Source organism: Pinus tabuliformis, chromosome J, assembly GCF_031772625.1.
Source record: "Pinus tabuliformis cultivar Carrire ecotype Pingquan chromosome J, CPIR1, whole genome shotgun sequence".
Classification (NCBI taxonomy): domain Eukaryota; kingdom Viridiplantae; phylum Streptophyta; class Pinopsida; order Pinales; family Pinaceae; genus Pinus; species Pinus tabuliformis.
The window spans coordinates 1411965184-1411988262 of record NC_142295.1 but is presented as its reverse complement, the minus strand read 5'-3'; the positions used below and the strand labels follow the sequence as shown (position 1 = coordinate 1411988262).

The 23079-nt window shown below is 40.0% G+C and overlaps 1 protein-coding gene across 3 annotated transcripts in view; it reads left to right on the top strand.

Annotated features, from left to right (window-relative positions):
- LOC149232640 (putative proteasome inhibitor) overlaps positions 1-21226 on the top strand; it is a 105066-nt gene extending 83840 nt beyond the window's left edge. For 2 of the 3 annotated variants that reach the window (XM_089379468.1, XM_089379467.1), the window contains 5 exons: positions 19860-19937; positions 20232-20266; positions 20425-20494; positions 20671-20748; positions 20873-21226. In XM_089379468.1, coding sequence (XP_089235594.1) covers positions 19860-19937; positions 20232-20266; positions 20425-20494; positions 20671-20748; positions 20873-20939 — 328 coding nt within the window. In that variant the 3' untranslated portion in view covers positions 20940-21226. Of the gene's footprint in view, positions 1-19850; positions 19938-20231; positions 20267-20424; positions 20495-20670; positions 20749-20872 lie in introns of all 3 variants that reach the window. The other variant, XM_089379466.1, reaches the window with a different exon arrangement.
- The last annotated feature ends 1853 nt before the right edge of the window (positions 21227-23079 follow it).

Sequence of the window (23079 nt, the reverse complement as noted above, 5' to 3'; positions counted from 1 at the left end):
GTATCCCAAAGTTGCTTGTTTGTAAAGGCTGTGTTACTCGCTTCTTGGCGGGGTGTCGCTGATTTTTTTGGGGATTCAACTTTTTCATGAGAGTCTATTGACTTTGTTGAATCTGACGAGATGTGTTCTTGATTCTCTTCACCTTCTTTTAGTAGTTGTTCGGGTGTACAATTCGACCTTTTACACAGAATTTTCAGCATTGTTAAGGCATCTCTGATGTTTACTTCTGTTTGGACATGTTGATTTTCCATCTTTATTTCTATTCGATTTGTCGTATCGTGAAGATTTTTGATTTCGTCAGCTTGCTCCCCAAGCTTGATCTGGAATTCATTTAATCTTTTACTGACCTCGTCGTGGTTGTTATTTATCTTATGCTCCGAATCCAACAATTTTTTTTGAAAATATGCCATTGTCATTGTCGACATTGAGCGGGTTTGCGGGGGTGTGTATTTATCTGCCAGTTTATATATATATATATATATATATATATATTTTTTTTTTTTATTATCAAAAAATATTATTAAATTAATAATAATGTTTTTTATTAATTAATCAAAATATTATTTTAATTAATTAATATTATTCACATATATGTAATATTTTTTTTATTTATTATTATATAGTTTTAATTCTATATAATTAAATTAATTACATATAATGTGATACGTAATACTTTTTTTTTTTAAAATAATCGAATGAATGGACAGTCACATTACAGTCACGTCCCCAACCAAATGTCACGTTTCGTTGACTCTTTTGACTGTTCAGAACTTATCGTTTTTTTTTTCACGGGGGACGGGTACGCTGAAGACTGCGGATGGGAGTTTGGATGGCAGCGGCGGTCGACACTGCGGGGTGGAATGTTGAGCAGATGATACAGCGAGAGTGGCAGAGAACTGCGGTATTGATACAACGAGGATGTGCAAATCGATCGCAGCGGAACAACGAGGGGTTGACGACCGAGGGTCGTAGGCTCTGATACCAGATAATGCCAAAAATTCTTGAAAAGCAGTAATATATGTATAAATATCAATGTTTTAAGACTTCGACTCCGACTCCGACTCGGCCGAGGATCGACTCCGACTCCGACTCCGAAACGGTAATGACTCGGCCGGCTCGATTTCAATGACTCGGTCGTTGTAAAAAATACATTAAATATTTATTTTTTTTTATAAAAAAACATAATTTTAAAGATTTTAAACATAATTTTAAAGATTTTCATTCATGTTTCCAAACACACAACATTATAATATAGATGGAAGACAACATATGATCAAAGTAGGCTCATGAACTAATCCATTATATCAAAATGGTACCCAATGGCAATACATAGTCAACTGTCATACATGATCGAAGACTCAAAACAAAAAACACATAACCAAGGAGGCTAGAAATGGCCTCTACAACAAAAGTAAACTGTGACGGTGACCAGACTCCAGTACTAGTACTACAGTACTACTGGGCCACTGGCTAGTAGCTACTGTTAGAGGAGCCAAGATCATTTCGATCAATCTCTGGATCATCATCATCAGAGTCAGATAGGGGGCCCCATGGCTCCTCCTCATCATCATCATCCCCAACTGCAACTGTAGAAGTGGTACCACTAGCAGGCTGTGCAACTGCAGCAGATGCAAGCTGAGATAGAGTAGATATGCGGCTGTGCTTCTGTCGTGGCTGAGCAGAGGAAGCACCTACAACTGGAGTCCTTGCTGGCTGTGAGATTGAGGCTGGTGGATTGGGATCTGCATTCAACTGAATAGGCTGAAGTTGAACAACATGTTCAAGTTCAACTGATGTCTCCAGATCTAAATCTAAATCAAGATCCTCATCAGGATCAAACTCAGCTAGACAACTCTCCACTACCCAATCTGATGTTGGATCAATGTCTTCCAACACAATGGGATCTAAATCAGGTCTTTTGTCCAGCAAATGGTTTCGTCTGAGCCGAAGGTTGTATTGGACAAAAACTAGATCATCTAACCGTTTTTGATCCAAACGGTTTCTCTTCTTTGTGTGAATCCTCTCAAAGACAGCCCAATTGCGCTCACACCCAGATGCACTGCAAGTTTGACTCAAAATACGAATTGCAAACCTTTGCAATTCAAGACAATGGCCACCAAAGGCCTCCCACCATTGTGCTGCAAAAAACATAGGAGTGTAATGAGTTAGCTCAACAAAATTACAAATTATATCTAACTTTCAAATTATAAACGATTTAACAAACTTAAAAAAAAGAAGTAAAACTATTAAGAATTTGAAAATTGAAATTTTTGTTTACCTGGCTCATCTGCTTCTCTTGCAATCTTTGCTAGGTTCTTCCCAAAAGGTACCTACTGCATTGCTGAAGATATTGGCCTGTCGGTGTATCTCCAGCTGATCAGACTCCAATGGGATCATGCGTTCAATGCAATCAACCAGTCCATCTCGGACCTCCCCCCTCAAAGCTCCTGACTCCTTAGTTTTATAATGATACCGTGGGTTCAAAAAATACCCAGCTACATGTATAGGGCGATGGAGTTGATTGTTCCATCTTTCATCAATGATTGCCCAAATGGGCCCATACTTTGCCACTCTATCCTTGTATACCGTCTTTATTTGCTCCTTTGCTTGATCCATAGCCTCATAAATGAAGCCCATAGCCAACCTTTCCCTATCCACCAACCGCAACACCTTAACTAGTGGCTTAGCAAGCTTCACAATCTCTGCTACCTTTCTCCAAAAAGTTTCTTCATGGACTTTCCTTTTCAATTGTTTGCCTTCTGGTTTGTTAGACCAATTGCTTTGATTCCATTCATCACTGGAAAACATCTTTTGCAAGTTTCTGTGTTGGGAAAGCATAGATTGCAATGTCAAAAAATGTGTAGCAAATCTAGTGATGGCAGGCCTAATAATATCCTTGCCCCCAGTGTGTTTCCTCATGAGGCTCAAAACCAATGTATGATTGTAGATAAATTTTGTTATGCTTTTGGCATGATCTATAGTGTTTTTGACCCAATCTAATTTTCCAATATCCTCAAGCATGAGGTCTATGCAATGTGCAGCGCATGGGGACCAAAATATGGTCTTGTGTTTTTCCTCTAACAGTTTACCAGCAAGAACATAGTTAGAGGCATTATCTGTGATGATTTGAACAACATTAGCCACCCCCACCTCCTCAACAACCTGATCCAATAGCTGAAACAACAAGTGGCCATCTTTTATCTTATTAGATGCATCAACTGATTTTAAAAACATGGTTCCCTGTGGGCAGAAGACAAGAAAGTTTATGATGGTACGATTTCTTTGATCAGTCCATCCATCTGACATGATGGTACACCCTGTTCTTGCCCATGAGTCCCTGAACTCTTGCAAATACTCATTAATGGATTGAATTTCTTTCTGCAAACGAAACCCCCTTAGCTCATGCATAGTAGGGCCTTTGAAGCCTTTTCCAGCAACATGTATGGCATCAAACATAGGCTCATAATATGGTGAACGAGCAGCATTAAAGGGGATATCAACATCATACCACCATCTAGCTATGTAATCACAAGCAGTCTCCCTCAATTGTTTCTTCCAATGGTCATCTAAAGTGGGCTGCATTTGAGTTTTACTAACTTCAGGACCATGTGCATCTGATGGAGAGGAGGGAGTGAAATAACTTTTGATAGTCACATCACCCTTTTTCAAATTCATTCTACCCTTTCCCTTATCTTGAACAGACCCAAAAGAGGGAGGAACATATCGGAAAGGGTTGGATGCCTCAGTTTGAGGGATAGAGGAAGAACCCTCAAAATCATAGTGGGGGTTGGTAGCCATCATTTTTTGTATCTCCCTCTTCCTCCCAATTTCAACCTGTATGTCTTTTTGCCTAGCCTTATCTTCTTTAAATTTCTCAATGTTGGCCAACAAATTCTTTCTAATCTCCCCAATTTCTGGTGAGGTACATGGGGTAATTTGGCCTCTAATCCCTGCCAAGTGTTGTTTCAGCCTGTTAATGCCCCCAGGACCTTCCTTAATTTTTCTATGGCAAAATTTGCATTGCGTTTGACTATCAACCATTTCAACATATGCCCAAGTAGGATCTCTTGCTCTAGGTGCCATTTTTTGACTAGGAAATGAAAGCAAACAATCTGAAAATGACAAAAAAAAAACATTGATTCAATGTTCATTTATTTGACAAAAAACACTCTCTAAGCTTTCTAGATATGCACCTAAAATTTACCAAGCAAAAACAGATTTATAGAGGTGGAAAAAAATACCTCCAGGCACAAACTGCCTCCTCAAGCTTGCTCCAAGAATCAGCTCCTCAATGCTGCTCCAAATGGCTGCCCAAGAAGCTCCTCACTCCAGCGACAATGCTCCTCCAAGACTCCTCACTGCTGCTCCAAAACAAGCTCAAGAACTGCTCACTAACTCTCAAAGAAGACTCTCACTAAAATGCATAAGACTGCTGTGAGTGAATGAGAGCACTTGGGGTGTGTTAAATAAGGTTTGGGAGGGGGAAATGGACCCCAAAAATCATTTAGCATATTCATATAACTGTTTGGGGTCCAAACCAAACAAAAAACAATTAAAAAATCCATTAAAAAATATATATTTTTTTGCTGTTTATGCTGCCTGGGCCGTTCCTTTGTGACTCGGCCGAGTCATATCGGAAACGGCCGGGTTGGCCGAGTCACCCATGACTCGGCCGAGTCATTGAATGACTCGTGACTCGGCCAACCGGACCGTTTCCATGGCCGGGTCACTCTCCTTGCTGGCGAAACGGATCAAGCCGGCCGTTTCGGTTTCGAAACGGCCGTTTCTTAAAACAGGGATAAATATTTTATTAAAAGATGAATTACAGATGATGATGATTACAATTGGGGTTCCTGGCTTATATATCGCTATGGACACCCTTTAGGGAAAGGGCATGATCTTATGATCGTGCCCTTTTGTCTAATTTAACTGAAAATTAAATAATAAACCTAATCTAACTAATTTTTACATAACAAAAACCATGGATTATAAATTTATAAATTATAGTCATAGACTATAGTCACATCCATATGCTTAGTGTGCGATAGGTATCATATGAGTCGTGCGATAGGTAGATTTAGGCGGTACTTATAGTGTTTAGGTTTTTAAATTTCAAAATTGATTTTTATTTTTTACTATTTAGACTTTGGACTTAGGTTAAATTTTTTAAACGTTTAAGGAGCAAGATAGCAAGGGACGTCCTAAAGTCCCCGATTTATCAAGGGATGTTTGGGAAGTCCCCTAAAGGTTTCTGATTTTTCGAGGGATGGCTCGTGGATGACCTGGTAGTCCCCAAGTTCTCGATGGAGTTCCCGACCAATTGGGGATGTTTTTGATGAGTTCCAAAGTACTCGAATCGTCGGGACCAGTGTTGCACGAAGCACCCCCCCCCCGGTTCCAAGCCCCGAAGCGCGTCCCATACGGAAGCGCCTAGGAAGCTTGGCTGGAAGCCGCGCTTCCGAATTCGGAAGCGCCGCTTCGGCTTTTTTAGCCGCTTCCTGGAAATTTGGAAGCGCTGTACGGAAGCGTCGCTTTCGAAGCGCGCTTCGTACGGCGCTTCGGGCGTCGGAAGCGTGGCGCTTCGGAGGAGGAAGTGTACGCTTCCCAGACACTTCCGTATGCTTCCCAGACGCTTCCGTACGCTTCCAGAAAAGCTTCCAGAAAAGCGTTTAGAAAATCGTTTTTTTTCAAATTTTTTTTTAAATTTTAGGTGAGTTTGCTTGTTGGGGGTGGGTCCACCTTGGGTTAGGGTGATGAATGAAGGCAAAAAAAATATAAATATAGCAGATGCTCCCTCATGGTAATGTTAAATTCTTAAAGTAAAAGTGACATTCTCCTTTATTTTTCATTTTCATCCTTTTACTTAAATTTTTAACATTACCATGAAATGACTCAGGATGTTTGAGAGTGGTTCCAGCCTCATTGGACTTCATATGGAGAAAATAGAATTTCATATCCTATTCAAAATTCAGCAGACTTAACAGTTTTCAGGTATTCAGGATCAATGGAATTGTGGCATTTCATTAGATTATATCAAGTATGAAGGTATGCGATTAGCATTTAATCAAGAGCACCAAGCCCTATATGTACCCTGGTGTTGGTGGTGTTAATTGTTGAACTCCTTTGTCACGCGGCACGCCCTTAGCAAAAAATTACCTTTCAATCAAGTCAAAATCATCGATCAAACATGTTAAGCTTTTTCTACTATATTTTAAGTCTTGAATTAGGTAGTTTGATCCCTAGACAATCGAGGTAGAGGCAAAGGCTAGACGAGGAGAAGAATCTAGATTCTAGATCATTAATGTACAATGGATGTTATATCTATCTTGATTTATGCAAAAATATGCATGTTTTCATGTCTTCTACAATTAATTTGGTATTTGGGATGTTTGTTTTGAGTATAAATGCAAAAAAATATAAATATATATATATATATATATATATATAGCAGACGGTTCCGCGGACGCTTCGCTTCCTAGATTTTTGGAAAATGACGCTTCCGCGTCCCCGCTTCCAAAAAACGCTTCCGCTTCGCTTCCGCTTCGTGCAACATTGGTCGGGACGCAAGAAACACCATGAAATTTGGTGGGGACGGGTCCCCGTGCAATATAGGGATAGGGGTTATGATGTCATCTTCAACAGAGATAATGCTTACCTCAAGAACTTAGCTTCTGGATGTATGAAGCAGATAGGTGTGAGGATGAAGAATATGTACTTCTTGTAGGTTGAGATAGGCGCAACCTTGAGCAGTAAGGTAGGTAGTGCTTAGAGTAGAGATGTGAGGTTTGAGGAGAGAAGAGCTTTGAAGGAATCCTTAGAGTGAGAGCAGGTTAGATTACCTGAGGAGGAGCTACTCGTTCCCAAGCAAGAGCTTCAACCAATATCACAGATTGAGTCTTTAGCCAGGTGGTAAGAGGGCCACACAGCAGGATGGCCAAGAGTCAACATAGGATCAGGAGAAGAGACCAGGATGAGTTGAGTCAGATACTCAGTCAGTGACTCCCAGCATAGGGAGGAGGAGAGCCAAGTGGGCTGATTAGGAGGCCCAAGAGCGAGTTGAGACTTCTAGCTCTATGCTTAGGCAGAGCAAGCAGCGACAAACGTACACTGTGTACATGGCATTGATAACTGAGTTGATAGACTCAGAGCCTTCTTGTTATGAGGAGGCAACCTCTTATTAGGTTTGGCATAATGCCATGGTGGAGGAAGCTTCCTCCATCATGACGAACGATGTCTGGGAGATTGTGCCACGTCGAGAGGGAAAATCAATAGTAAGCTCACGATGGGTGTACAAGGTAAAGGATGGAGCCGATGGAAGTGTGGAGAAGTACAAGGTTAATGTCTTGGTTGCAGGAACAATGTCAGTTGCCCAGTGGTAGTAGGTGGCAAAGAAGAGTGATTCTTTAGGTACTGCCAAGAGCCTCAACTGGCATGATATCACATTGTTAGATGCTCAAGATCAGGATCCTAGCAGCATGGTTGGAAGGAACATGTCTTCAGATTAGATTCCGCAGCAGGAAGTCTTCTAGTTCAGAGGGAGCAACTACAACAATGGATAATGTGGTGGTGTTGGAGACAGATCCAGGTGGAGGAGGTTCTTCCAGAAGTACCTTCCTTGCTAAGAGGGAGTGTTGAAAATGTAGTGAGTAAAGGTCTTCTGGCTTGTGCCTTAGCTAGTGAAGAGCTCAATTTGTCTTTCTCAAGCATGAGTGCGAGCTCATGAGTTAGACTTTAGTTAGGATGAGTTTATTTCCAGTTTACTGGAATAATCATCAAAATGGCATGCACAGAGTCGAAGCTTCAATTAGGTGGAGTCTTCATCAATTTGACTACAGAATGAGGTGACAGTTACAAGTTTAGTAAGAGCGAGTTAGTGTTCAGTCTTGATTGAAGGAAGAACGAGTTAAGACTCCAAATGTTGATTGGAGAGAGAAAGAGTATCACTCTCAGTTAACTCACTATCAGAACTCGACTTCTAAAATTGAGCTGGGCCTTCCTTGCATGCTTGAATTGGGCCTATAAAGAGGAGGACAAAGGCACATGAAATCACAATTTTTGTGAGATCATTCTTTGATTGTGGAGTGCAAAAAATTGAGATCTTGTGTCCTAAGAAATAAGAGATCACAAGTGCCCAAGGATTTAGGAGATTGTGCATGGAATTGAGAGCTTGTGTCCCAAGAAATAGGAGACCACAAGTGTGCAAGAAAATAGGAGGATTTGCGCTAGAGATGATGAGCTGATTTGCACAAGGAAATAGGGATCTAGTGCGCTAGGAAACAGGGACCTAATGCCAAAGGAAATAGGCCCAAGTGCACAAAGATCAAGGAGCTTCTAGTGCACAAAGATGAAGGAGCTAGGATCAGGCAGGAAGCAGGCAAGTCAAGGCTTCAGCAGGGGAACAATTGTGTGCTAGAGGGCTGAGATCAAGCAGTGATCAAGGTAAGCCGAGATCAATTGTATCAACTGATATTAGTGAGAAGAAGCATAATGCTTTCTCAGAGAGATTGCTTTGTAATAGATCCAATTGCTCAAGAACAATCAATAAATACCATAACAAAGAAAGCAGGTTTTCCCTTTTGTGTTTCTTGGGTAAATAAGTGTGTCAATTTGTGTGATTGTGTTTTTATCTCTTGATTATTTTCTGCTGCTTATAAGTTGTTAAGAATCTCTGTATCTTAGTGAATGCAAATTTGGTTTCAGTTTTCAGTTCTATTTTCAGTTATTCATCAAAGTAGTTGCATAGTTTCATGGAAATTTAATAGACCTTGTGGGGAATAGTGAAAGGATTTGAACAGAAACCCACACGACAAAACAAGCTTGTTGAAAGGGAGATTAGGGATGATATGGCTAAGTCTATAAGTGGATTCCCGACATTATATATAGAATTACATCATTTAAACTTGTTGAAAAGTCCTAAAGAATCCTTGGATGAACTCAATAAGTTGTTTGGCTCATAAGTAGGAAACACTAAATTACTTTAAAGAACATTTGTTTGGGCTCAAGATAACCAATAGTGAGAGCATGCCCAATCACATAAACACATTTATGAAAATTTGATGAGGATGCAAAGGCGATGTTGTTAAATAGTTACCCTCAAGTATTGTTGTGCTACACTTTTCGAGGTACCTACATTGTTCTTAGAAATAATGATTTTAAACTACTTTAAAGAATTTTTCTTCGGGCTCAAGATAACCAATAGTGAGAGCATGCTCAATCACACAAACACAGTTGGAAAAAGTCAATGAGGAAGATGCAAAGGCAATGTTGTTGAATAGCTTACCCTCAAGTATTGTTTCTCCACACTTTTCCAGGTACCTACATAGTCCTTGGAAACAATGATTTAAGTTGTCTTTGCATAAGAAAAGCATGTAGGTGTGGCTAAAGAGGAAAATGTAGAAATGACCTTTCCTTTCAAAGGCAATGAAGGTGGGAAAGTTGAGACGAGTAAAGAATGAGTATGTTATTGTTGTGGAACTTGGAAATGAATATTATGTGGAACAAATTTAGTCAAGGGTACAGAGAGGAAAGGTGAAAGTAATTTTATTATTCATCTTCATGATAAGGACAATGACACTGATAATGATGACGAAGTTGTATTTTGAGTACGAAGCCTAAAAGGTGTGGTGTCTTACTAGGGGGAATTGGAAATGTAGACTATGTGAAACCTAAGAAACCAAATACATATTGCATTCACCCCATAACATCATAAGCGATTATGTAGAAAGAACAATATCGAACAATATCATTAACAGTGCAGTGGAACAATAAAGAACAGTAGAAGAAAAACATACACAATAGAGACACTAGGATTTAGGTTAGATACTGGGGCAAAACCCCACAAGGGGGAAACCCAATCAACTTTTTCTTCTATTAGATATTCATCAATTGTTCAGTTGAGATACAAAGTACAACTATGATGATACAATATCATGGCCACCTAGGCCAATCCAACATACTGTCAGAGAATACAACATACATCATATACTTTGCTGTTGCTGTTATAGAGATTCTATCATACTGGGGCAAAACCCCACAAGGGGGAAACCCAATCAACTTTTTCTTCTATTAGATATTCATCAATTGTTCAGTTGAGATACAAAGTACAACTATGATGATACAATATCATGGCCACCTAGGCCAATCCAACATACTGTCAGAGAATACAACATACATCATATACTTTGCTGTTGCTGTTATAGAGATTCTATCATCACTGTCATATGGTCATCATAGAGATGCTGACACAACTGTTATCATACATCATTGTCATAGATGCACTGTCACAACTGTCATGGAGAAACTGTCAAGGCATTGTCACAACTGTCATATCTGAAATTTCTGTCATGGATAAAGTGTATCACATATCACTGTAACATATTTTGATCAAAATCCTTGTCATATGGTTATATATATATATATACATATACATATACATATACATATATATATAGTTTCAATACTGCCATATCATTCATCCAAGTCACTGTCATATGCAGTCATATTAAGGATCACTTTTATGCACTAAGGTCACTGTCATATCTGAAATTTCTGTCATGGATAAACTATATCACATATCACTGTAACATATTTTGATCAAAATCCTTGTCATATAACCATATGTCTCTACCATACGAACTTTCATCCAAACCAATAAATACGCTGTCATAAATCTTATATTGACATACATCTTTAGGTGAATGTAAAGGCATGGTTTGTATCTTATATTACTGTCATACTATTGTTTGCCATATGTCAATGTCACAGTCTATCGAGCGAAAGGAATAAATATACGAGCCATGACAAGTATAAGAACCATTGCATCGAGCCCTAGATAATGTGTGATCGACTGTAACATTGTGAATTTCACCGTGATACGAACCTTAGATAATGTGAAGCCATACGTACCATTCATAACTGTAATGTGAGCCGAGCCATACCGAATACAATTTGAGTCCACTGTAGTGTGATGCGATGCCAGAGATGTAGAAAGTTCGAGCCACATAATTTTGTGCCACAGAGAATATAGTGACCTTGCCGCTGAGATTAGAACCTTAGATATATATGAACCATGAGCTTCCAAAATTGCGTGTCTCAGAGATCATTAGCGTGCCACTATAATTCAAATGCGTGCCTCAGAGTATATTAGCGTGCCACTGTAGTTCAAATCAATGTCACATGGTTCGGGTTCGACAATGATTAGGTTCGGTTTGAGTTCAAATGTTTTGATGAGGTTCGTCATTAGGTTCGTCTATATATATTAATTTAAAATGAATTATACTATAAAATAGTAAGAAATCAACATCAGTAAACATCAAAAACTCTATCACAGACATGGAAACTGCAAGGATAAATTACAAGCTTGAGTTGCGATAGGAAGTTATGAGTTTTGATCTATGGACTTGGTAAATGACTATGAGGTTCGATGAGGTTTGCCAAACCTCAAATTTTTTTTAAGGTTCGCCAAAATTCGAACCTGAAGGTTAAAGTTCGACGAACCTTGTGACATAGGTTCAAATGCGTGCCTCAGAGTATATTAGCGTGCCACTATAATTCAAACGCGTGCCGCAGAGTATATTAGTGTGCCACTGTAATTCAACAGAGTCTTGGAGATATTCAAACCACAGAGCCTTAGAGATATTCAAGATACATGAGCTACAGAAATGCGAGCCTTAGATGAGGACTAAATCTCCCTTTTGGATATAGATCGAGCCTCTTTTTATTGTCTTCTTCAAGATCGAAAGGGTGCCAATGAAAGGCAGGCTGACTTGTAATCTTAGAGGGAAAACATTTTAAATTTGAATTTGCTCAAAAGTAATTAAATATAATTTTCCATGTTCCTTAATGAGATCTTGGCCCAAATTGATTTGCCTCATTAATTAATAATACTATTTTTTTTTTGTCCAATTCGAATTTTTGTTTTGGGGCAAGATGGGTTTTCCTTGGGGTAACTGGGTTTCCTTTGGGGAAATTTTTGGGGAAATTCATGCCGAAGCTGCCCAAATTTCAACACTTTTTGAGTCTAAGGTTCAATTTATTTCTTACTTGGCATTACTTGATGCAAGAGATGCACAAATATCCAGTTCACTGGTATATTATGGGCATTGGCTTGGTTTGAACTATCACATGGAGGATGCAACTTGTGTTGAAATTTGGTACCGGAGGACAGGTGGTTCCCTTAGGCTTTGATCTTTGGCCTAGGGAAAAGTGTCCAAAAGAATTTAATTTTTCTCCTAAAGTGACTTTATAATTTTATAAAGTTAAATCTAATTTAAAAGTGACTTTAAGTGATAAAGTTATTAAGTCTAATTTTAAAGTGACTTTTATAAAGTCAATGAAAAATTAGAAAGGAAAGGTGACTTTGGAAATAAATGACTAAGTGAGTCTTTATTAAAGTGGGGTGAATTAAAAAATAGAAAGTGAGATTTAAATGAGCATTTAATCTCAACCATTGATCTAAATCTATTTCAGCCATTGGATTTAGAGATCACTCAAAAGTCACTTGGATCACCCAAAAGTCACTTGGAGTTATATTAAAGGAGGAAAAGGAGGAAAAGGTCATTCATTCTTTCATGAGCAGATTGGGAGAAGGAGAGCAAGAGAGCAAGAGAGATTTCTGAGCAGGAAGGAGAAAGAGACAGCAGCTTGGCACACATTCCAAGGCAGCAGTTGAGCAGATTTGTACAGCTGATTCAGCACATAGTGAAAGGCAGATTTTTGCACAAAAATCGAGGAGCAGTTTGCTGATTTTTCTGCACACAAAACGGACGTCGTACAGCATTTATTGCTGTCCTGTTTGCTGTAATTTCCAGATTGCTGTGAGGCACGGGAAATGAGATAAGTTGTAAATTTGCTTGCTGATTTTTTGCTGAATAATTCTCACTGTAAAAAGACAATTTTCAGAAATAAAGAAGAGCTCTCAAACTGGTTTTCCCCAAGAGTTGTAGGGGGTTTTTCCAGGGTCAAGTTGACCAAAAATATCAGTGTTTTAATGGCTGTTTTTAATTGCTGATTTTTAATTCTGCAATTTCCAGCATTCTGAAAAATTTCCAGAATTTGTGTTTTCAGCAATATTTATTTTTTTCAGTCTGTTAAATGTATGGTTATGGGAATGGGCATTTAACTACATGGGAGAAATAAGGAGAAACTGAAAACCGGGGTGGGAAAACAGAAATTTTTACATGGTATCAGAGCTTGAGTGCTGAAGGGCAATTTGGGACAGCAAAAGGAAAAATTACAGTTGCTGATTTTTCACTCAGAAAATTCCAGCAAGCTGATTTTTTCATAAACAGCAGTTTTATCTTTACTACAACAGTGCTATTTTTCAGTTTTAGGACAGCAGGATGTCATTGGGATTGAGGGTGGAGGATAGGCTGGATGGGCATATAAATTACAGCGTTTGGAAGGAGAGAATGCAGAGTATCTTTGAGGAGGCAGAAGTCTGGGATATCATGGTGCATACCGCACAGAACCCTGTTGTTGTGCCCACTGATGTTACTCAGTTGGCTGAGTATAAAAAGAAGAACAATAAGGGTAAGAGGTTGATTCTAGACGGAATCAAAGACCATTGCATTCCTCATGTGAGAGGAAAGAGCAATGCCCATGAGATGTGGACAGCATTGTCCAATCTCTACCAGAGTACCAATGAGAACCGGAAGATGGTCCTGAAGGAGAAGCTGAAGAACATTAAGATGGGTAATGATAGTGCAGCTGGATATCTCACAAAGATTACCAATGTGAGAGATGAGTTGGCAGCGATTGGAGAGGCCATTCCATCCACTGAGTTGGTGCGTATTGCAGTGAATGGCCTCCCCCGTTCATGGTTGAACTTTGCTGATGGGGTTTGTGCACGTGAGACCCTTCCCACATGGGAGAGGTTTTGGGATGATTGTATTCAGACAGAGATCAGGAAAGGACAGCTTGGGGCAGCCAAGCCAGTTGAGCAGGATGAGGATGTAGCACTGGTGGCAGGAGGCAAGAAAGGCAAAGGGAAGAAGCAGGCTTCCACAAGCAGTGGTGGGGGCAAAGGCAAAGGTAAAGGTAAACCGGGGAACTCACAGAAGGACTATTCCAAGGTGAAGTGTTGGAATTGTCAAAAGATGGGACACTATGCAGTTGTGTGTCCGGAGAAGAAGAAGAAGAAGGGGAAGAACCAGGACGTGGCAGCTTCAACAGAGATTGAGGACTTTGCTGGTCGTTTTGACCGAGAGTTTGCGTTCACTACATGTGAGTCCTCTAGTACAGCATCACCTGCCACACAGGTTCAGAGGGAGCATGCTTTTCCCTCGATTAGCGGAGCATCTACAGGTATTTGGTATGTGGACAGTGGGGCTTCACGTCACATGACAGGAGTCCGTGAGTACTTCTCAGAGCTTTCAGAGAGTGGCACTGATATTGAGGTAGTACTCGGTGATGACAGAGTTGTTAGAGCAGTCGGGGTGGGGACAGTGACATTTCAGAGGGAGTCCAAACCTCCCTTGAAGGTGTCAGAGGTTCTTTATGTGCCAGGGATGAGGAAGAACCTCATATCCGTCTCAGCTTTGGAGGATAGAGGATATGACGTACTGTTCAGGGGAGGACAGGTGTTGATGTATCCCAGGGACACTCCAGCTGATTCAGCTAGAGTGATAGGTGTACGCCATGCAAAGGTGTACAAGTTTGCATTTCAGCCCCTTTTGGCATTGAGCAGTAGTACCGACAGCAGAGCTAGCAGTTCTGAGCTGTGTGAGATTTGGCACCGCAGGATGGGACATATGTATCATGGAGCCTTGAGGACATTGCGGGAGATCACTACAGGTGTGCCAGATTTCAGTACTGATCACTTTGATACTTGCAGAGGTTGTGCGATGGGCAAATTTGCCAAATCCCCTTTTCCCAGCAGTGACAGCAGAGCGACGGGGATACTTGATTTGATTCATTCCGATGTGAGCGGTCGGATGTCTCATGTTTCCTTGAGTGGATATGAGTACTATGTGTTATTCATTGATGATCACTCCAGGAAGACCTGGATTTATTTTTTGAAGACCAAGAGTGAGGTCTTCAAGCGGTTTCAGGAGTTCAGAGCTCTTGTGGAGACTCAGACAGGCCGAAAGATCAAGTCCTTGAGGTCGGACAATGGAGGAGAGTACACCCTTGGAGAGTTTGTTGACTATTGTGCGGAGGCAGGCATTAGGAGGGAGTTCACTGTTCCTTACAACCCCCAGCAGAACGGGGTTGCGGAGAGGAAGAACAGATCCATCATAGAGGCTGCCAAAGCTATGTTACATGATCAGGGGTTGCCATTGTTCTTGTGGGCAGAGGCCTGCAACACAGCTGTTTACTTGCAGAACAGGAGTCCGCATCGTGCCTTGGGGCACATGACTCCTGAGGAGGCTTTCTCTGGGAAGAAACCTGATCTTGGTCATCTTCATATCTTTGGATGCATTACATACTCCTATATATCCAAGGAGGAGAGGACCAAACTAGAGCCCACCGCAGAGAAGGGTATCTTTGGGGGCTACAGTGAGACCTTAAAGGCCTTTCGGATTTACATTCCTGCACAGAGGAGAGTTGTTGTCAGACGGGATGTGAAGTTCGAGGAGGACAGGGCCTTTAGGAGGTCACGGGAGTTAGAGTATCTGGATCAGCCAGACCCTCAGCAGCAGTTGAGTCAGTCGCAGGGATCCAGTGGGCAGGGATCAGGAGGATCCGGAGGTACATCTATGAGGATGTCAGGTCCGTCAGTGAGCAGTGGCTCATTGAGCCAGAGGGGTGGTGCTCTGGGCAGCATGCAGAGCAGTTCACAGAGCAGTTCACTAGGGAGTCCACTGATGGACAGTTCACACGGTACCTCAGCTTCTACAGGTTCAGGTGCAGGCAGGAGGACAGCAGACAGACAGTCAGGAGTTCAGGCTACTGATGATGATGAGGAGGAGGAGTTTCATTCTCCGGTGGAAGAAGTGCGCTCAGGGAAGAGGAAGCCCAAGTGGCTTCAGGACACCTTGAGAGATGCCACATCTGTTGCTGAGCCGAAGAGGCCGGTCAGAGAGAGTAGACCACCTGAGAGGTTTTGTAGTTATATGGCGATGGTTACCAGCATCCTTGACTCTGAGCCTTCTAGCTATGAGGAGGCAGCTAGCCAGCAGGTCTGGAGAGAGGCCATGCAGGAGGAGTATTCTTCTATCATGAAGAATGATGTTTGGGAGGTGGTGCCGAGGCCTGAGGGCAAATCCGTGGTTACTTCCAGATGGCTTTACAAGGTAAAGCATGCTGCAGATGGCAGCATTGAGAAATTCAAAGCGAGGTTTGTGGCTAGAGGGTTCTCCCAGGTAGAGGGAGTTGATTATGAGGAGACCTTCGCTCCCGTGGCTCGATATACTTCGATCCGCTCCATTATATCGATAGCAGCAGAGATGGGTTGGAAGATCCACCAGATGGATGTGAAGACCGCATTTCTCAATGGCTTCATACATGAGGAGGCAATGGCTTCATACATGAGGAGGTGTACATTGAGCAGCCACAGGGCTTTGAGGTGCATGGGAAGGAGTCCCATGTGTGCAGATTGAAGAAGGCCCTTTATGGCCTGAAGCAAGCTCCCAGAGCTTGGTACTCCAGGATAGATGCATACTTGCAGGGGATGGGTTTCACAAAGAGTGAGGCAGATCCGAACCTTTACTTTATTGTGATTGGTGAGGAGCCTCTCATTCTGGTGCTGTATGTGGATGACTTGATCATTACAGGTGCAGAGAGACTCATAGAGCACTGCAAGAGAGATCTTGCGGCGGAGTTTGAGATGAAGGACATCGGCTTGATGCATTACTTTTTGGGTTTGGAGGTGTGGCAGGAGGAGGGGCATTTCTTCCTGGGGCAGGGGAAGTATATTGTGGACATCCTTAGCAGATTTCACATGGAGGATTGTAGACCCATGTTGACACCGATGATCACCAACTGGAAGAAGCTTCATGCTTCGGATTCCGAGTTGGTGGATCCCACATTGTACAGGCAGCTGATTGGTTCCTTGATGTATTTGGTCAACACTAGACCAGATATTTGTTTTGCAGTCAACACGATGAGTCAGTTTATGTGTGAGCCTAGGAAGGTTCACTGGGTGGCTGCAAAACACATTTTGCGGTACTTGCAGGGGACAGTGGATTATGGTCTGGACTACAGGCAGGGAGATGGAGTGAGATTGGCAGGATACACTGATTCTGATTGGGCAGGTTGTGCTTCTGATAGGAAGAGCACTTCACGGTGTTGTTTTGGGTTGGGTTCAGCAGTAGTTTCATGGTTCAACCGGAAGCAGCAGTTAGTAGCACTGAGTTCAGCGGAAGCAGAGTATATGGCAGCCAGTCTAGCTAGTTGTGAGGCCATCTGGCTTCGCAAGATGTTGTTTGGCTTATTTGGTCAGCCGTTGAGACCTTCAGTGATTTACTGTGATAATCAGAGTTGCATTAAACTCACGGAGAATCCAGTATTTCATGACAGGTCAAAGCATATCGGGATCAGATATCATTTCATCAGAGACTATGTTCAGAAGGGAGCTGTGAAGCTTGAGTATATTTCCACTGATGAGCAGGTTGCAGATATCCTTACCAAAGCCTTACCACGGGGCAAGCATGTCTACTTCAGAGACAAGATGGGTGTGGTGAGGAACACCTTCCTCGGTAAGAGGAAGTGTTGAAATTTGGTACCGGAGGACAGGTGGTTCCCTTAGGCTTTGATCTTTGGCCTAGGGAAAAGTGTCCAAAAGAATTTAATTTTTCTCCTAAAGTGACTTTATAATTTTATAAAGTTAAATCTAATTTAAAAGTGACTTTAAGTGATAAAGTTATTAAGTCTAATTTTAAAGTGACTTTTATAAAGTCAATGAAAAATTAGAAAGGAAAGGTGACTTTGGAAATAAATGACTAAGTGGGTCTTTATTAAAGTGGGGTGAATTAAAAAATAGAAAGTGAGATTTAAATGAGCATTTAATCTCAACCATTGATCTAAATCTATTTCAGCCATTGGATTTAGAGATCACCCAAAAGTCACTTGGATCACCCAAAAGTCACTTGGAATTATATTAAAGGAGGAAAAGGAGGAAAAGGTCATTCATTCTTTCATGAGCAGATTGGGAGAAGGAGAGCAAGAGAGCAAGAGAGATTTCTGAGCAGGAAGGAGAAGGAGACAGCAGCTTGGCACACATTCCAAGGCAGCAGTTGAGCAGATTTGTACAGCTGATTCAGCACATAGTGAAAGGCAGATTTTTGCACAAAAATCGAGGAGCAGTTTGCTGATTTTTCTGCACACAAAACGGAGGTCGTACAGCATTTATTGCTGTCCTGTTTGCTGTAATTTCCAGATTGCTGTGAGGCACGGGAAAGGAGATAAGTTGTAAATTTGCTTGCTGATTTTTTGCTGAATAATTCTCACTGTAAAAAGACAATTTTCAGAAATAAAGAAGAGCTCTCAAACTGGTTTTCCCCAAGAGTTGTAGGGGGTTTTTCCAGGGTCAAGTTGACCAAAAATATCAGTGTTTTAATGGCTGTTTTTAATCGCTGATTTTTAATTCTGCAATTTCCAGCATTCTGAAAAATTTCCAGAATTTGTGTTTTCAGCAATATTTATTTTTTTCAGTCTGTTAAATGTATGGTTATGGGAATGAGCATTTAACTACATGGGAGAAATAAGGAGAAACTGAAAACCGGGGTGGGAAAACAGAAATTTTTACAACTTGCAATTCTCATTTTAATGATCATGTTTATCATTCCTACTTCATATTATGCTTCACACTGTTTGCTTGTTGGAGGCTCAATAGTTCTCCTTTTCTCAATGAACTTGGGAAATTGCTTTTTATTTGCATTTCGATCAGATTACGCCACAGCTCACTTTCCAATATATTGGATTACTGTAAAGGTTCTGTAGGCAAAAATGCATTGTAAAAAAAGTTCACTTTGTGTGTAAGATGGTGTTCTTAGAATGAGAAACTATTTTGGCTCTTACTATATATTTCTAGGATCATAACCTGGAATTTTATGGTTTGTCCTTTATATGTTTTTTTTTTTGTTAATACCGGGAAGGATTGGTCTCCTCCTGGAATGACGTGGTGGTTGTCTCACTGGGATGTTATCCCCTCACCCGGTTTCAAATCTCATGGGGGGCACCATGGCCTGTCATAGTAGCGCTGAAGGATAGGCGTCCCATTGGAGTCTGGGATCCTGACTCCAGTTTCTGGTTGTCTCCGGACGTCTCGGTCCTAGGCTGGACTATGAGTTTCTGATATATGTGGTTTGTGGGCTGTTCCATATATATGGGGAGGTTGCTAATTCCCCATCCAAAAAAATACTGGGAAAGAATGGACATTTTCAGCAATGTACATTTGATGTCTCTTATCAGCATAACCAAAGTAACACTCCTGGTTGATTTGGCATTCCGTATCACTTGATTTAGATTACTCCAAATACACCGATGAAATCAGTGGCAATGTATTCTTCCAGTGTTTATGATGTCATAATCATGGTTTGGCATCATTATTTCAATATTCTCTGAAGTATCCATTGCATACCTAGCTTCAATAGTTTTGTCCAGATCGTATGCCTGATGGTTGAGGACAGGTAACTGACGAACATTAATTTTCCTTGTGTAAATAAGGAACAATCTGTACTTTTAAGGGGTTGCAACACTTGCCTCTGTACTTTATATTTCATATTGAGTTTGTATACTCGATTTTTCAAATTATGTGTGAAGATGTTTTAGCTTATAGATTTCCCAAGACAATAACTTCTCTAAAAAAAAAAAGGATTAGAACAATTATGCTGCGTAATCAAATTTTCTAGTTGATATATTTTATTTTAAATCAGATTTACTAGACTGCCCTTTCTTACATCAAACAGTTTTGACAGGCTTGTGTACCCTCCTGTTCCTCCAATTGGCGGTAGTGATCTCTTTCCGGGCCCTGGGGCTGGCATTTATCCTCACAGGTAGTACACCATTAGCAACTCCCATCTATGAAATCATGTTAATGTAAATGCATGTTAATGTAAATGCTGTAATTAAGGACATTTTTTGTAGAAATGTGCGTTAAAAAGTTCATGTTCATAACACGGGATGCTTTAAAATAGATAAAACGGTGCAGCTTTGGGAAAATCTTTGTTAGGAATTATGTAAAGAAAGGGATTCTTGCAAAATTTCATAGGCAGCTGTGCGAATGTTACTTTTTGAATTTTAACCAAGTAACTAAAACTGTGGTGCAATGTTCTTGGCTGATATTCTAGAGGTGACGTTGGAATTGGAGGTAGCATGCTTTTAGGTAGGTTGCTGTGAATTTTCCTTCGTATAAAACAAAGAGCACAAACTAGTGGGTTTCATAGTTCTCGTTTCAATAAGCATAAACCTTACTCTTAAAGTCTAAGGACTTCTAGAACTATTTTGTCCGTGCTTAACTGTCCTTTATTTTTCTATTTGCAGGACCTAATGATCCACGATGGCGTATTGGTACAGATGGGGTGGGGGGACCACAGATCCCCGGTGGAATCCGGTATGATGTCATGGTTTTATCATTGCAAATTCCAACTTCAATATAATATTTTCTCCGACTTTCTTCTCTCTATAGTGTCATATTACATGTTGAAGATTTCGTTTCACATAGAGTATGAGTATCTAATATATGAAGAGTAAAACTGTTTCTAAGGACTGGAGGTTATGTTGATACAGGGGCGTTCCACCTGGTGCTAGGTTTGATCCATTTGGACCTCCAGGTGTTCCTGGTTTCGAGCCCAATCGATTCATTAGGTACATGTATAAGATTAATAAATAATTGTTTAAAAATTTCCTACATCAGGGTTAAGTTACTCTGACCGTAAGAAAAATCATGCTACCAAATTGCTTATTTCTGTTTATCCTCAAATGTTTGCAGAGATCCACGGCGGCCACCTGGACGTGGCACTCATCCAGATCTTGAACACTTCTCGCCATTTGGGTAGGAGAACGAATGCTGGCATGTTAATAGTTTGGAAAAATTTTCTACATATACAAATGTATCAGTTTAAAATTCAGATGACCTGAAAAACATACATAATAAGGTAGTGTCTTGTCGCGAAAGGCTTGTTATCAGTGTCCACTATCCAAATAATTTAGTAGTTTAACTAAGTTTTTTGGCTAGTAGATTTTTGCCACAACCTGCGGTGGATTATGATCAATTACTTTAATAAATCAATTTAAATTTCTCATGCATAAGAAATATATGGTTAATCAGTCATTTTTGTACGAATTCAAAGTGGCCAGTCATTTGAAGTTTTATGTAGCTTTGATTTTGGAGACAGTATTGAAAGCTTTCCTCTACGTTTTGTCTAAAGGCTAAATTAGTTCCACTTTATTTATATATATATATATATTTTTTTTTCATCTGAAAATGATAAAATTTTCACTGAATAAATCTCTTTCTACTAAATTTAGAACTTACGAACAATGGGATAGGCAGACGTTTAATACATGGGTGACAGGAACACTCAATTAAGCAATCATGTTTACAACAATTACCGTTATATGGATTTCAACCAAAACAAATGGTCATATCTTTCCCTAGTTAAAGACGAGCAATGCTTGTGTTAAGGTTCCAAATTTGGGCCAATGACCTCAAGCTCCGTGTCTATGTCAGGTTTGGATTCTAGTTCTTAACTTTGAAAGTACTTATTAGAGACATTTAATAAATTGGTGAGAAGAACACTTAGTGAACCAATCATCGTTACAAAAATTACCGTTCTATAGATTGAACTCAACAAAAGCCAGTGACCAAAGCTGGTTATCATATTCTGCCCTAGTTATTGACGACCAATGTTTATATGTAAGGTCTTTTAGGGCAATGTCCTATTTATTTATTTATTTATTTTGTTTTATGTTTTATTTTAACCAATGTTTATCGATGTTTGTTGTTACCTCAAGCTTCATGTCTCCATTAGCTTTTGGATTCCAGGTATTTATTTATTTTGAAAGCATTTCTTATTAGGTTTTGATCCTATGTTTTCACTGTGAAAGCACTTATTTTTGGCTGGTAAACTATTTTTTATAGGGACTTTGGGTTAGACCATGTGTACAACTCAAATGGGTAATTTAGGGCAATTTCTCTATTTTTATTATTTTTTTTATTTTTTTTTACTGATGTTTGTTGTTAACTCAAGTTTTATGTCTATATTATCTTTGGATTCCAAGACTTTACTATGAAAGTATTTTTTATCAGTTTTTGATTCTATGTATTCATTTGAAAGTACTTTGATTCTAGATCTTTACTTTGAAATCATTTCTTATTAATTTTCGATCCTATGTTTTCATTGTGAAAGGTTTTTTTGGTTGGTAAACTAGTTGTAGTTTTTGATTCTATTTTTTCATTATGGCAGCACCTTGGATTCTAGATCTTCACTTTGAAAGCATTTCTTATTAGTTTTTAATCCCATGTTTTCATTGCGAAAGAACTTTTTTTTGGTTGGTAAACTACTTTTCTAAGAATGTTGGGTCAATTCATGTGTACAACTTGAGTGGGTTTAACAATTAGGAACATTTGTTCTCATTATATGTTATAGATTCGATTTTGAGAGGGCTGGGTATGTACAATCTCTTAGACTAAACACTCGAATCTTTGGATAGAGGGATATCTTGTTACACAAATAAGGGGTGATACATTATTTTTCCATTTGTTTAGGTTTTGATATGTAATGATAATAAGAACGAAAGATCAACACGTGTCATTCCATTTTCCAATTGGAGATGTAATGCCCCTATGGGGAGATTTCCCTTGGGATGCAATTATGAACCAGGGTTTTCAATGGATACATGAAAGAATTGAATTTCATAACAACATTAATCTGTGAAGCAACAATGATCTTAATTGGATACACAGTAGTATAGTAAATAATTTAAGCAATCAATTGATTCCACAAACAACCGTTAATAAACTAGGGTTGATTTAACAAGCAATTACAGACTTACAAAGATCTACATATATCATCATAAACATAGCTTACCAGACTCTAGGCAATCATCATAGGTTAGGGTCTTGTCTCAGTCCCGTTGTCACAAATCATACCAGTTGACCTTGCTTGCTATTCCGTACTGTTAATTACCTTGGCT